Source organism: Manihot esculenta, chromosome 13, assembly GCF_001659605.2.
Source record: "Manihot esculenta cultivar AM560-2 chromosome 13, M.esculenta_v8, whole genome shotgun sequence".
NCBI classification, from domain to species: domain Eukaryota; kingdom Viridiplantae; phylum Streptophyta; class Magnoliopsida; order Malpighiales; family Euphorbiaceae; genus Manihot; species Manihot esculenta.
Window position 1 is genome coordinate 3957036 of NC_035173.2, and position 13114 is coordinate 3970149.

At 30.1% G+C, this 13114-nt stretch overlaps 2 protein-coding genes across 3 annotated transcripts; both read left to right on the forward strand.

Annotated features, from left to right (window-relative positions):
* The first annotated feature begins 210 nt into the window (after positions 1–210).
* Positions 211–3120, forward strand: LOC110629570 (polygalacturonase 1 beta-like protein 3). Of its 2 annotated transcripts, XM_021776596.2 has the most exons (3): positions 211–364; positions 763–948; positions 1092–3120. In XM_021776596.2, the coding sequence occupies exons 2-3, from the start codon at positions 883–885 to the stop codon at positions 2931–2933; spliced, it is 1908 nt and encodes a 635-aa protein (XP_021632288.1). In that variant the 5' UTR covers positions 211–364; positions 763–882; the 3' UTR covers positions 2934–3120. The 2 variants fall into 2 exon arrangements, with proteins under 2 accessions (XP_021632288.1, XP_021632289.1); XM_021776597.2 differs by having other exon boundaries at positions 292–948.
* A 6493-nt stretch (positions 3121–9613) lies between these two features.
* Positions 9614–12868, forward strand: LOC110629399. The gene is made up of 3 exons (XM_021776353.2): positions 9614–9895; positions 10404–10522; positions 12267–12868. Exons 1-3 carry the CDS (start codon positions 9699–9701, stop codon positions 12284–12286), a joined length of 336 nt encoding a protein of 111 aa, XP_021632045.1. The 5' UTR covers positions 9614–9698; the 3' UTR covers positions 12287–12868.
* Positions 12869–13114: the final 246 nt, after the last annotated feature.

Sequence of the window (13114 nt, forward strand, 5' to 3'; positions counted from 1 at the left end):
ATATTTTATTTGGCGCCTTATTTTTAAAGAATATAATTTTTTTTTTGAATGTTTAAAAAATGCTAAGTATATTATGACTTTACGTTTTTTAATCAAACAAATTGATATTAAAAAACTTTGATACTTTATTTTTATTATTTTATTTTATTTTATTCTACAAAATTTCGTTTCACTTTTTCTGAACACATTGCTAATTGGAGCTTAATTCCATTTAACAGAGATTGCTCAAAATACTTTTAGAAAAGCTAATTGCATGAAATTTTAGAAGCAATTGGGTTCTATAAATAAAGTCCCATTTATGCTCATTCCTTCAGAGTTCCAAGGAGTTAGCTTTGGGCGAATCTTGGCTCCATCTGCTTAAGAAGTTACCTTTCTCTTCTTCTTTTTATTTGGCTCTTTCTCCTTCATTTCTGCATCAACTTCAATCTTCGCACTCACTTTTTTTGCATGATTTTTTAAACAAGATTAGCAAATACGTAATACACTCGCACACAAAAACACTCAACTTTTTTTTGTATACGTAATATTCTCCCTCTTCTTCTGTAACGATTTGAAGCTGCCAAACATTTCAAACTCATCAAATTTTCAACCCATTTCTTTTCATTTTACACATTAGTCACCTTTGTTTTGTTCTCTCATAGAGTTACTCTCTGCTTCTTTAGCTTCATGTCATCACTGTCGAGTGTTTTGTCCATTGAAATCTACGTTGGACGTTAATTTCTTTTCCTCTGTTTTCTATGGCTTTTGTGGACTTTGCTGCAGGTGAATTGTGATGCTCGACCGAGGAAAGGAACCCCAGCTGCGTCAAAGCTCACTGAACAAATCCCAAGTCCACTCTTTCTAAACCTTTTTATATTCTCACTCGTCTTTGCTAGAAGAAAAATGCAAACTCACCCCATTATCCCTGTCGTCTTCGTCGTCTTCCTTAGCTTCCCATTCTTGCTCAATGTAAGCACCTCTCTTTATACTAAATTTGCTCTTCTGAATCGATCCAAATGGCTTTTTGTTTTGTTTTGTTTTTCTTGTTTTATTTTCTAATTATCTTTCATGTAATTCTGGTTGGGTTGGCTTATGTTTCTTGAATGCTGCAGTTGAGTTTAGCCAGAGTGCTACTGGCCGCGGGTGAAAGCCCACTAACGCCAAAAGCATATCTTAGTCGGTATTGGGACAAGGAGATCCACAACAATTTACCACAATCTCAATTCATTCTATCCAAGGCATCCCCATTGAACGCCGTGGATGCTGCCATTTTTACCAAACTCGCATCGCAAAATGCCCTCTCCATTAAGTTCTCCGCCTTCTGCTCCTCCGCCAAGCTCTTCTGCTTCCCCGACTTAGCTCCCAGCCTTGAAAAGCACGATGGAAACTCAGACTTCGCTGTTTACCAAAATAAGAACTTTACCAATTATGGTACAGGTGTGGTGGAGGGAGTCGACTCCTTCAAGAACTATTCTGATGGTGTCAATGTACCTGTTGACACTTTTCGCAGATATGGCCGAGTCGCTATTGATCACCGCGAGAAATTTTCCAATTATGGCCCTGAAGGAAACGTCGTTGACCAAAGCTTCAACACCTATGGTGCCAGGAGCAGCGGAGGTGAAAGCGAGTTCAAGAATTACAATGAGCGAGTTAATGTACCAAATCTCCGGTTCACGTCTTACTCCGATCATGGAAACCTCAAGGCCCAAAAGTTCTCAAGTTATACAGGGGATACAAACTCCGGTAGCGAAACATTCACCAGTTATGGGAAGAACGGGAATGCAGCCCCTAATGAGTTTACGAGCTATGGAGAGAACTCTAATGTGATTGGCTCAGATTTTTCGAATTACGGCGAGAACAGTAATGGAGCTAACAATTCCTTCAAGTCTTATGGGGTTAATGGGAATGTTCCACAGAACAATTTCAAAAACTACGGTGCTGAAGGAAATGGTGGTTTTGATACATTCACCAGTTACAGAGAACAGTCCAATGTGGGTGACGATTCCTTCCAATCGTATGCTAAAAAATCAACTCAAGGAACTGTCGATTTCAGAAATTATGGAAAATCCTTCAATGAAGGAACAGATACGTTCTCAGCATATGGTGAAGAAGCTGACGGGCAGAAGATTGGATTCAAGATCTATGGAGTGAACAACACTTTCAAAGAGTATACCAATAAGAAGAGTATCTCTTTTTCTGAGTACAGCAATATAAGCTCTACAGCCATCACTGCATCTGAAGAAATTACTGGAAAAAACCTCAGTGGTAGTTTGGTAAATAAGTGGATCGAGCCTGGCAAATTCTTCCGAGAGTCAGAGCTGAAGATGGGTAACGTGATGCCAATGCCTGACATTAGAGATAAAATGCCCCCAAGGTCATTTTTGCCCCGGTCCATCACCTCAAAATTACCATTCTCCTCCTCCAAGATTGCTCCACTCAAGGAAACTTTCCACGCCGCTGATAATTCCACCATGGAAAAGGTAATCATTGACGCTCTTAACGAGTGCGAGAGAGACCCTAGCCCAGGCGAGACAAAGCGCTGCGTGGGCTCAGCCGAGGACATGATCGACTTCGCCACCTCTGTCTTAGGACACAATGTGGTGGTACGTACGACGGAAAATGTGAAAGGATCTAAGAAGGACATCTTGATCGGTTCGGTCAAAGGGATCAATGGTGGAAAAGTGACAAAATCAGTATCTTGTCACCAGAGCTTGTTCCCTTACCTCCTCTATTACTGCCACTCGGTTCCCAAAGTTCGGATCTACGAAGCGGAGATCTTTGATCCAAATAGCAAGGCGAAGATCAACCACGGTGTTGCCATTTGTCACTTAGATACATCGGCTTGGAGCCCCACCCACGGAGCTTTCTTGGCATTGGGTTCGGATCCGGGTCAGATCGAGGTATGTCATTGGATTTTCGAGAATGATATGACTTGGACCACCGCAGATGAATAAACTAGGAGAGAAAGGTTAGTTTTATCTAAAAAGAGTTAATCAGTAGCTCAATCTTTAGAGTATGTGTCCTTGTAAGTCGTGAGTTTTACTTATTAGAGACAAAACTACGTTGTTTTGAAAAAAACTTATTACTTTCGATTATAAATATCTCATAAATAATCAATCTCTTATGGATAATTGAAATTTATTAAATCCTTTTTTATAAATATTTTAACGAGTTAAATGTAGCTTAATTATATTTTAACAAATCAATCTTTTAAAAATAGTTAACTTGTGGTGAGCACTATAATCATGCAAAACATAGAAATAGTACAAAATTACAAATTAATACAATAGACTAAAGCTGAGATTTTGTTTTCTTAGATTTTAGGATATGCAGTCAATTTTGTACTGACAAAGGTATTACTATTTTCTAATAGATTGATTATGCCATCTACAAGTACAATATAAATGGTGACTTAGTGTTGGACTTTAGGCGTAAACTTTTTCCCTGGTGCTCAATCATTTTGTGCTATTAAATACAATAACATGCAATGTTTGGATTGTTTGATGTTAAAGAAGAGAAGACTTGGTGGGTGTCCATCATCTCTCTTGCCCCTTTGATGGTTTGCAAACCTAGAGTCAAAATGTTCTTAAATCTTTATTATGTTTAAGTATTCTATTTGTGAAAGATTTGTTATGTTTATCCAATAAGAATTCATTTTGAATTTTTTTTTTTATAAAGTGAATCATACTAAAATAAAAATTTTTTTTTTTCATCCTTATCATGAAATTGAATGGGGCAAGAAATAGGATGAAATGGCAGCCGGCCAGCCTGCCTGCCAGCCAATGTCTTGAAATTAAGTAGCTGCAAGAAATCACATATTTCAAAGGACACATTAGTCAAACTCAGCAATTTCAACTAGTAACAGGAAAGTTTGGTCTTAATGTGAATACAAAACAAGGGAAATGCAGGCCACAATTAATGACAATTTCTTGGGAAGGCTTCATCATCATCTCTTTGAATTTAGTTATCCATGCTTCCTTGTTTTGTCCTTATAATTTTCACATCCCCTCATCTTAATATGGTTATTTTAATTAAATTTTAAAATTTTTTATACAATTTCTTTTTTAAATAAAAAAATATCAATTCCTCAATTACAAATAAAAAATAAATAAAATTTTCAAAAAATATAAAATTATTTTTATTTAATTGGCATTTTTTCTTACTTTTCGATTGATGAAGAAAGAATTATTGAGATTGTAATAATTATATGAAATTAAAAAAGTAGAGGGATGAAATATTTAATTTATTTTTTCAACTTATTAATTTAATAATTAATGCATTCTTTTCAATTATTATCTCTGTCTACTTTTGTCTTCCATTTAAAGTTTATACATAATGATTAATTAATAAAATAATTTAATTATCTAAATTGTAGCAAATTTGACTAAATTATCATTTATTTCATCTAATTATTGATTTCAATAATTCTCTCACTATTAATCTATTAATAGAATCCTCATTTTACTTTCAAAAAAAAATCTATTAATAGAAAAATAAGATAATTAAAAAAAAAGAAAAAAATAAATAATAAATTAGAGTTTAGAAAATTAACTAACACTCCTTAATATATTCGAAGCAATTAATAATTTTAAATAAATCAATTTTAAAGCGAAAAATAAATATACAGAAAAAATAAATGAATCTTAAATTGAAATTTATCATATGTTTAAGCCTTATATTGAAAAAATGACTAAGATGACATAGAGAAAGAAAACGTTAGTGTAGAATCTGTTTGGTTTTAGCTATTGAAATACATTATTTATTATAATTCCAAATAATTATTAATAAAAAAATTAATTTGAATACAAAATTTTATAAAGTAAAAAAATTATAAAAGTTAATATAGTTTAAATAAAAAATAAATTCAATTTAATTGACAGCTAATAAAAAAAAAAAAAACTTTAAAAATAAAGCTGACCGAACACCACTTTATTTTGGCTGTGTTTTTTAATATATAATTTTGTGGAAAAAAACAATATATTTAATATTTAAATTATTTTCTGAATACTAATACTAATAATAATAATAAATAGATTAAAATAATGAGCTGTCCGAAAGGACTTTAGAAGGAAAAAAAAAATCAAATCATTTGTGAATTTTGCTTAAAATGCTTTTCATTCAAGAACTTGCAGCACATGTTAACACAACATGATTGTCGGACGAACCATTCTGCCTTTTTCTCAACTTTATTTTTTATTTTATTTTTAATTAAAAATAGTTTAATGATCTACATAATGTCTTTGTTTCAAATAAAAAATTTTACGAGAATTTAAATTTAATTTAATTTTTTTCCTTCAAATTTCTTATTTAGAAAGAAACAATTCAATACTTTTTAATTTAAAAAATTTTCATTTTAAAAAAATTTAATTCTTATAAAAATTTATTTAAAATAAATCATGCATAGAAAATGAAAAGTGACATTTTTCTTTTTCTGATTATAAGAAAACTCTCAAAATTTCACTCATTCTTTGACTCTACGTTTTAAAAGTGACTAATTTTTATTAGCAACTTTAGAAATTACTACAAGATGCAATTGAATTTTTGGGTTTTGGTTGATTGCAACTTTGAAATCAAGGAGACACTTCCGTAAGTTTCCACAAATTATGATCTGCTTTCTACTAGTAAGGAGAAAGGAGTCGATGCTTTAAAAAAAAAAAAAAAAAAAATGATGCTCTCCTATATTGATTTATAACAGAGCAACCGAATCACTCCCTATAGTCTCGAATTTTTTTTTTTTAATTAATTTTTGCGATGAGTTAAATTTAATTTATTTTTTAAAAATAATATTAAAATATTAAATTAATCTATGATAAGAGTGACCTGTCGGTCGTAATTTTTTATATTTCAACTACTTAGATTTAATTGTACATATTACATTTATAGCCCACATTTACTTTGAAATCTGCTTCTTTTGTCTCTCCTTCTAATTAATTCTCCCATACTATCCTATAGTAAATGTCGGTTCATCTCTTTGCTCCATTTTAATTTTCCCTATATATTCTTATTTAATATAGAATTCCAATATAAATTTTTTTTTTTTTTAATCTTAGGATAGTATATTAATGCATAGCATATCATTCACGGCCAGCAAGTCATACAGAAGCCAAAACAAATAAAATAAGAGTAATTTTAAAAATTTATTATAGCGCATTTTCAAATAGAATTATATATTTTTTAATTATAATAAAAAGATTTTATATTAATATCATAAAATATCACTGATAAATTATAATTTTACTATATATATTTAATAAAAATTATATTTTAGTTTTTGTATTTTTAAATTTAATTTATTAAATTTTATTTGATTAATAAAATAATTTTATAATTTAAAATTTATATTTTTAATTAAAATTAATCTTTTATATTTATAAATTAATCTCTCTATTTATTAAATTTTAAGATTTTATATATAAAAAATAATAAAATAAAAAATATGATGTGTCCTTTTTATTCTAATTAATAAAAAATATTAAAAAGAGAAAAATTAGACTTAAATTTAGATGTATATTGCGTTAATATTCTTGATTTAATTTTTATTTTATTAATTGATTATAAGCTATTAAATTTAATAAATATGTGAAATTAATTTTTAAAAAAATATAAATATTTATTTTAAAATAATTATAATATTTAGTGATCAAAGGACAAGAATATAAAAATGAATCATAATTAAATGAACTATTTTATTATAAAATAAAATTTTATAATTAAATTTATAAATATCTGAACTAGGATAATTTTTTTATAATTACTTCAATAAAATATCATTAGGAAGAACAGACTACACAGTAAAACTAACATAAGCAATTATATTAGCTTATTTTAATATAAATTTGGTAGCTGGATCTCCATTAAAACTCTTCCTACTCTAAAGGCCAACTCTGCAACTTCCTTTCCCAACAAATAATCATAAACCAAACTTCAAATGTTTTCAACTACTGCTCTCTGAAGATGCAGCACCTAAAATAAAAGACACAGGACAAAAGCGGGTGAACGATCAGACAAGACATGAAAATACATGCACGTCTGTCTCGATAATCTCTCTCTACGTGTGCTTCTGATGATGCTTATAAACAAGTTGGTTTTGTTACATGAATGCGTGTGAAGCATTAAAAGTTGGTGGATTTATCTCATGGCTCATGCATATCGGAGATGATAATGATGATAATGATAAAATCAACACCACCAATATCTTCATAAAACAACAAATGAAATGACATTAAGGAAGTTATTACGTGTCATAGTCCATGATAACCATGTAGAAAGAATTTCTTCACTGGTTCAACGATGTTTATTTGATATTGAGGATCAAAGAATTTATTGAATAAGGACAACTACTTTAATTTTATATGAGAATAGTACCATTCTGGCATTGAATATGAAGATCAAGAGGAAGATACCTCTCACAATCAAGTTATAATTGGTATCACCTAAGTTTGTTTCGCGTCACTGTTAAAATTTTATGGGGTTCAAATTAATTATTTTTTAAAAATTAAAAGTAAATTATTTCTCCTATATCGAAGAAATAAAAATTTAATTTCTTTAAAAATTTTTTACCATACGTAATAGTAAAATAAATAAAAAATTACTTAGTATATTTTTTAAAATATCATATATATTTTAATGTATTTGATGATCGCTGAGTCTTATTTACTCTGGGTAATGTTAGACCAAGAAAACAGCTCTGCTCCAAAACCTATGAAGGCCTCTTTTGCTGACCGATCTAACATTTCAAGTTTTGACCTAGATATGCAGGGCAGGGCGGATCGATGGCAAACTCAGGTCCAGCGAGAAGTGATTCAGCTCAGTGATGTGATGTGGGAAAGAGCAATAGGTCCAGTCATTTCGTAACTCTGCTCACATACGTGCCGAGTGAAATTAAATGACCGACTGGCGCAGAAAAAGGTTTTAACACGTCCGTATATATGGAGTCGAGTGACAGAGACAAGTGTCACGATAGCAGAAAAACTATTAGACGTCAGTAGTAGGTAAAAGAAAATGAATAAAATGAAAGAATATTTTACTCTTTGTCTAAACTTATACTTATACTGTAAATTCTGTTTTTTAAATCTCATGAATAAAAGAAGAGTACATTTTTCTCTTTATCTAAACTTACACTAATATTATAAATTCTGTTTTCTGAATCTCATGACACCAGTATTTTTTAAAATTAAAAATTTAATTAGTGAATTTTTTCGTATTATAAAAACTAAATAATAATTTTTTATTAAATAAAAGTGTAAAATTTACTAATTTATCTCTAATAATTAACTTTATATTTACTATTTTATCAATTAAAAAAATTAATTGAAAAAGGACATATGTTTCTAAGAGCATTAAAAGCAAATAGATTGAGTTATGTTGTAAAACAAGTATATAGTAAAAGTCTTAATATGTTAGGATTAATTTTGGTTCAAACTCCGTACGTATAATAATTTTATTTTCTTTCATATTATATTAAATTTTATTTTATTTGAAATGATAATTATTTATCTCACTAAGAAATGATAAATAATTGAATTACAGAGAAAACTCTCTAATAAGCTCTAATATTTACCATAAGCATAATATTCACAATGTATAGAAAAATTAAGAAATAAAATAATTATTTTTCGTAAAAAAATGACAGAAATAATTTTTTTTATTTTTATTTTTTAGAAAAAGAGAAGAAAGAAGAAGTGAGGCAGACAGCAATTACTAATGTAAAGAGAAGTGGCTTTCGTAGATATATTTTCGTACTGGTTTGGTTTCGTGAATTCATTAATTTTATGTACGGAGACGGAGACGGAGACGAAGCAGCCATTGGTCGGTGTTTGTGTTTTTAACCTCACCTTTCATTTCATCATATGCTTGTCTTGTCCATGTCCCATGTAAAACACTTCTTTAATTTTTTTCACTTTCCTTTTTTTTTTAAATTACTATAAAGTCCTTAAATTTTTTAAAATTTCACTAATTTATTTTTATTTAAAATATAAAAATTTATTATTTAATTTCTATAATATACAAAAAATTATTAGTTAATTTTCTAATTAAAAAATATATTAAAACGTTTTAAAATTTTAAATTAATTTTTTTTATTAATTTTAACCTTTAAATATTTTATTATTTAATTTATATAATATAAAAAAAACTTATAAATTAGTTTTTTAATTTAGTAAAAATATTTACTAACTAATATTTATATATTGAGGTATTTTAAAATTTAATATTATACTTAACTGTTAAAATAGCGAAGAGATAAATTAGTATAATTTTTAAAATTTTAAGAATATTTTCATATATTTTTTAAAATTAAAAGGCTAAATAATAATTTCTCTTTTAGATATTTTTATAAATTTATAAAATTAAATTATTTAATTTTTTTTAAAAAATTATTAATCAATATATTTTAATTTTAATTTTAATTTAAGTGACTGAATAATATGATAGAGATAAAATAATATATTTAAATTAGAATAAGTATAAATTATGAAATAGAGGTGAATTAACTTGAAATTTCAGGGATCTAACAGTAATTTACTGCATAAACAATACAACAAAAAGAAACATAAGCCCAAAAGAAGTTGGGCCGCTTCATAAATGGGCTAATTTTAGGTCCATAGTACAATTAATTAAAATCCAGCCCACAAACTGCAACCCTTCTTGCCGTTGAGCAGCATAGAACTGAAGGGCGGCGAGGGGTTTTGCTTAGCACAGAAAGAAAGAAACGAAGAAAGATGGCGGCCAATGGTGCAAGAAGAACCCTTCAGTTCTCTTCAGCTTCTGCTAGAACCCTTTTAGCCCGTTCACCATCATCAACATCAAGTAAAACGATACCTTCCCCTTTTGCTCCAAAAGCTTCTAGCTTGACTGGACTCTTCCCCAAGTCTTCCTCTGCTAGTCGCTTATCACCCCACAAGCTCAGCTTTTCCAGGTTTTCTTGCATTCTATGCCTATGTATGAGTACACACCCGTTTATATCTCTTTTCTCATGCTGTTTGTTGATTCAAATTAAGGAATGTGAAATTACATTTTGTGTTTTTCTTTATTGGTTGTTTTGGTCATTGGATTATGAAATATGGATATTTATTGATGTAAACCGAATGCAAACTATAGTTTTTGTGGTTTTAGTTGTTTTTCAATTGTGGGGATGCTCATTCAATTCCAAGATCCTGTATAAAAGTACCTCCTTTTTCAGATTTCATATAATTTGTATGAAAAGAGTTTTAGGGTTCAACTTCACACTCTTAGTCTCTTGAGATTTAAGATCAATTTGGATGTAGTGTATTTATCATTTTTCTAATGCTGTTATCTGTTGCTTTGTCACAATATCATCATTTTAAAGAGCAAGAGCTTTATTTCAATTGTTTGAATGTTTTCAAATAATCTTTGTGGACTCTGTTATAGTAATTCTAAGAAGACTCATTGTATGGCTGTTTTAGGCTTCCTGTGGAGTTGGGTGGTGCACTGTCCTTAATGCCATTGCATAGTGTTACAGCCTCTGCTTTGTTCACCTCATTGCTATCATTGCATAATGACACTTGGGGATGTCTTTCTGAAGGTACTCTTGAAAGTAATTTTTTTTTAATTAACATCCTGTGATCTGCAATAATATGGTAGTCAATGTGATCTTAGGCACAGTAGAATGTATTAGAAGGTGTATTTTGATTTTAGGAAATGCTGAAGGATTTGGTTCCTTTTATTAAGATATTGAAATTCTGAGAACTTTTAGGATAGAAAGAAAATGCCCCTTCTTAACCCTAATCTTTCTTTAAAAAAATTTTCATAGTAAAAAATCTCTGTCTTAGTTGGTTTGGTTGAATGCCTGATTAATGAGCTGGACGCTAAAATCATTTCTGGGGAAAATATTTGTTTTCTGTATCAAATAATCTTGTCATTGAGATGTCTCCTTAGGCTGTTTGATGGCCTTGACACTAAACTATGCAAATTTTTAGAAAAGTATACAGAACATGGTTGATTCTTGTTGCCCTTCTGCATTGCTGGCCAGATAAATGGATTTTAAAATGATATTAAGTTTTGTTAAATGCTAATCAAAATATCTGGTTTGGGATCATATTTGTTTTCTGCAACTGCTTTCTGGAGGAGTGCTATGAAAATGGATTGATATCTGCCACTGAGTAAAGCAGTCACAACTTCCTATTTGTCCAACCATTTTGTGAACAAGCCTAATCTTAGAATATCCAAATCGGTGAAGATATTCTTCACACGTTTGATGTTTTTACATGGCAGACTCATCCAATTTGCTTCAGCTGCAGGGTTAGGTATTTAGGTTTCCTTGTATTTGTGTTTTATGCTAGCAATTAATCTGTAAGGCACTAAATCTACAGGGACTACCATGAAACTATCAGAAAGATGAGAGAAAAGGGACATTTGAGGTAGGACCTGTCATGACATTCTTGTCCAGGGCCAGAGAGCGTCTTGCTGTAGTGAATTGGAGCCTTTGCAATTATAGCATGGCTGATTTACGGGATTTCACCTGATTCTATGCATCATCATAGACTTTGCATATCCATATGGATGCATTTGTCTGACCACTTAACTCACCTTTGATTCCAGAAATGAATTGATATAGGAAATTTGTATGCCTAGCTGTTCCAACTTGGTACATTTTTAGAGCAGATTCCTGGTTTTAAGCTTATTGAAAACTAGTGGGAATTCAGGGGAGTTCCTAATGTTCCTTAGGTTTTTTATAAGTCTAGCATAATGATGGGAAGAAGCCAATTCAAACTTAAATGAGATCTACTAGAGATTTTTTTTTTCTTTCGTACATAAGCTTTTTAACACACTTTCCTGATTTCTTAAAAATATGTTTAATGATTTGTTTCCCTCCATGTTTTCTGAAATTTCCTGCAGCCTTTTAAATCCTTTTACTTCTTTTATATACAATTTTCTTGTCAACATACAACAGGGACACCATATTTATCACATTCAATTTCTGTAATTAGCTTTGCTGCACAGGAACTTTTCGTACATGTCGATTTTTCTCACTTCTGGGACTTCATCACTGCAGAGGGCAAACATAACTTGAATCTATGTGCAAACACCAGTTCCATAACATTCTAGTTAAATAGTATTATTAGTATATACCAGCCGACTCGTCGGATTTAACTTGATGTGATTGATTTAGATTGCTGCTCCTGGTTGAAGTACCTGCGTCCTGAACTTCTTGATAGGTCTTATGATAACATCAACCAATAACATCTCAAAAAGCCTCCTCCAAATGTCCCAGATTAGAATGAGGCATTCAAAATTAAGTTTATTGATCTATTGTGTTCTTGTATCAGGATTTGCAACACCTCTATAACATGGCCGGTGGACTTCTGTTATAGCTGCCAACAAGATGATCGGCAACAGGTGTTATGTAGCATGTTTGTTTTTCACAATTAAACTAGCATTTCAAACGGAAATTGATACTTGTTTCTTTGAATGATCTTGATATTCATCGCATTTTCTCAAGAATCTCTGAGTTGTGGAAGAAATATAAATTGCTGAATAACAAGCCAATTTGCAGAAGTAGTTACCAGTACATTTTGTGAGTGATGCTCAATGTTTTTTATATTTAGCATTTTATTACCTTTCAGTATTCTGGAAGTTAAGGATGCATGGCCACTGCTGATGCCAATAGAAACAGTGATCTCTGCATTTTTGGATTGTATTATGCCTAGGAAACTTGCAAGGTTATATAGCCTAGTGTATCGTTTCAGCATTTCTAGTATAATTTGCTTTGGATGAGGACAAAGAAAGTACGTATTTATATTACCATCGACTTTTCAGCCATTGATTATATATGAATACATAATCAATAGCTGGAAACTAATGCTTATATGAGTACGGATTTTCCTGTATTTTAATTTAATTTTTATATTTTAAACAAGTAGATTTGAAATGGAAGTGTTCAATCTAATTCTTATCATTGAGATATAATTGAAAAAATTTATAAAAAATAAGGTTTTTTTTTAGTAATTAACTCCATTCAACCATAATATTCACCTAATAATTTAACTTATAATTACACCAAGTCCATTCAGTGAATTGATTTGGGCTTTCTTTTAGAACCTCTATTCACCAAAAAAGTTCAAAAAATTTAACAAAGATGGAAAAAATTGGTTTCCACATGACTGGGAGAAATGGA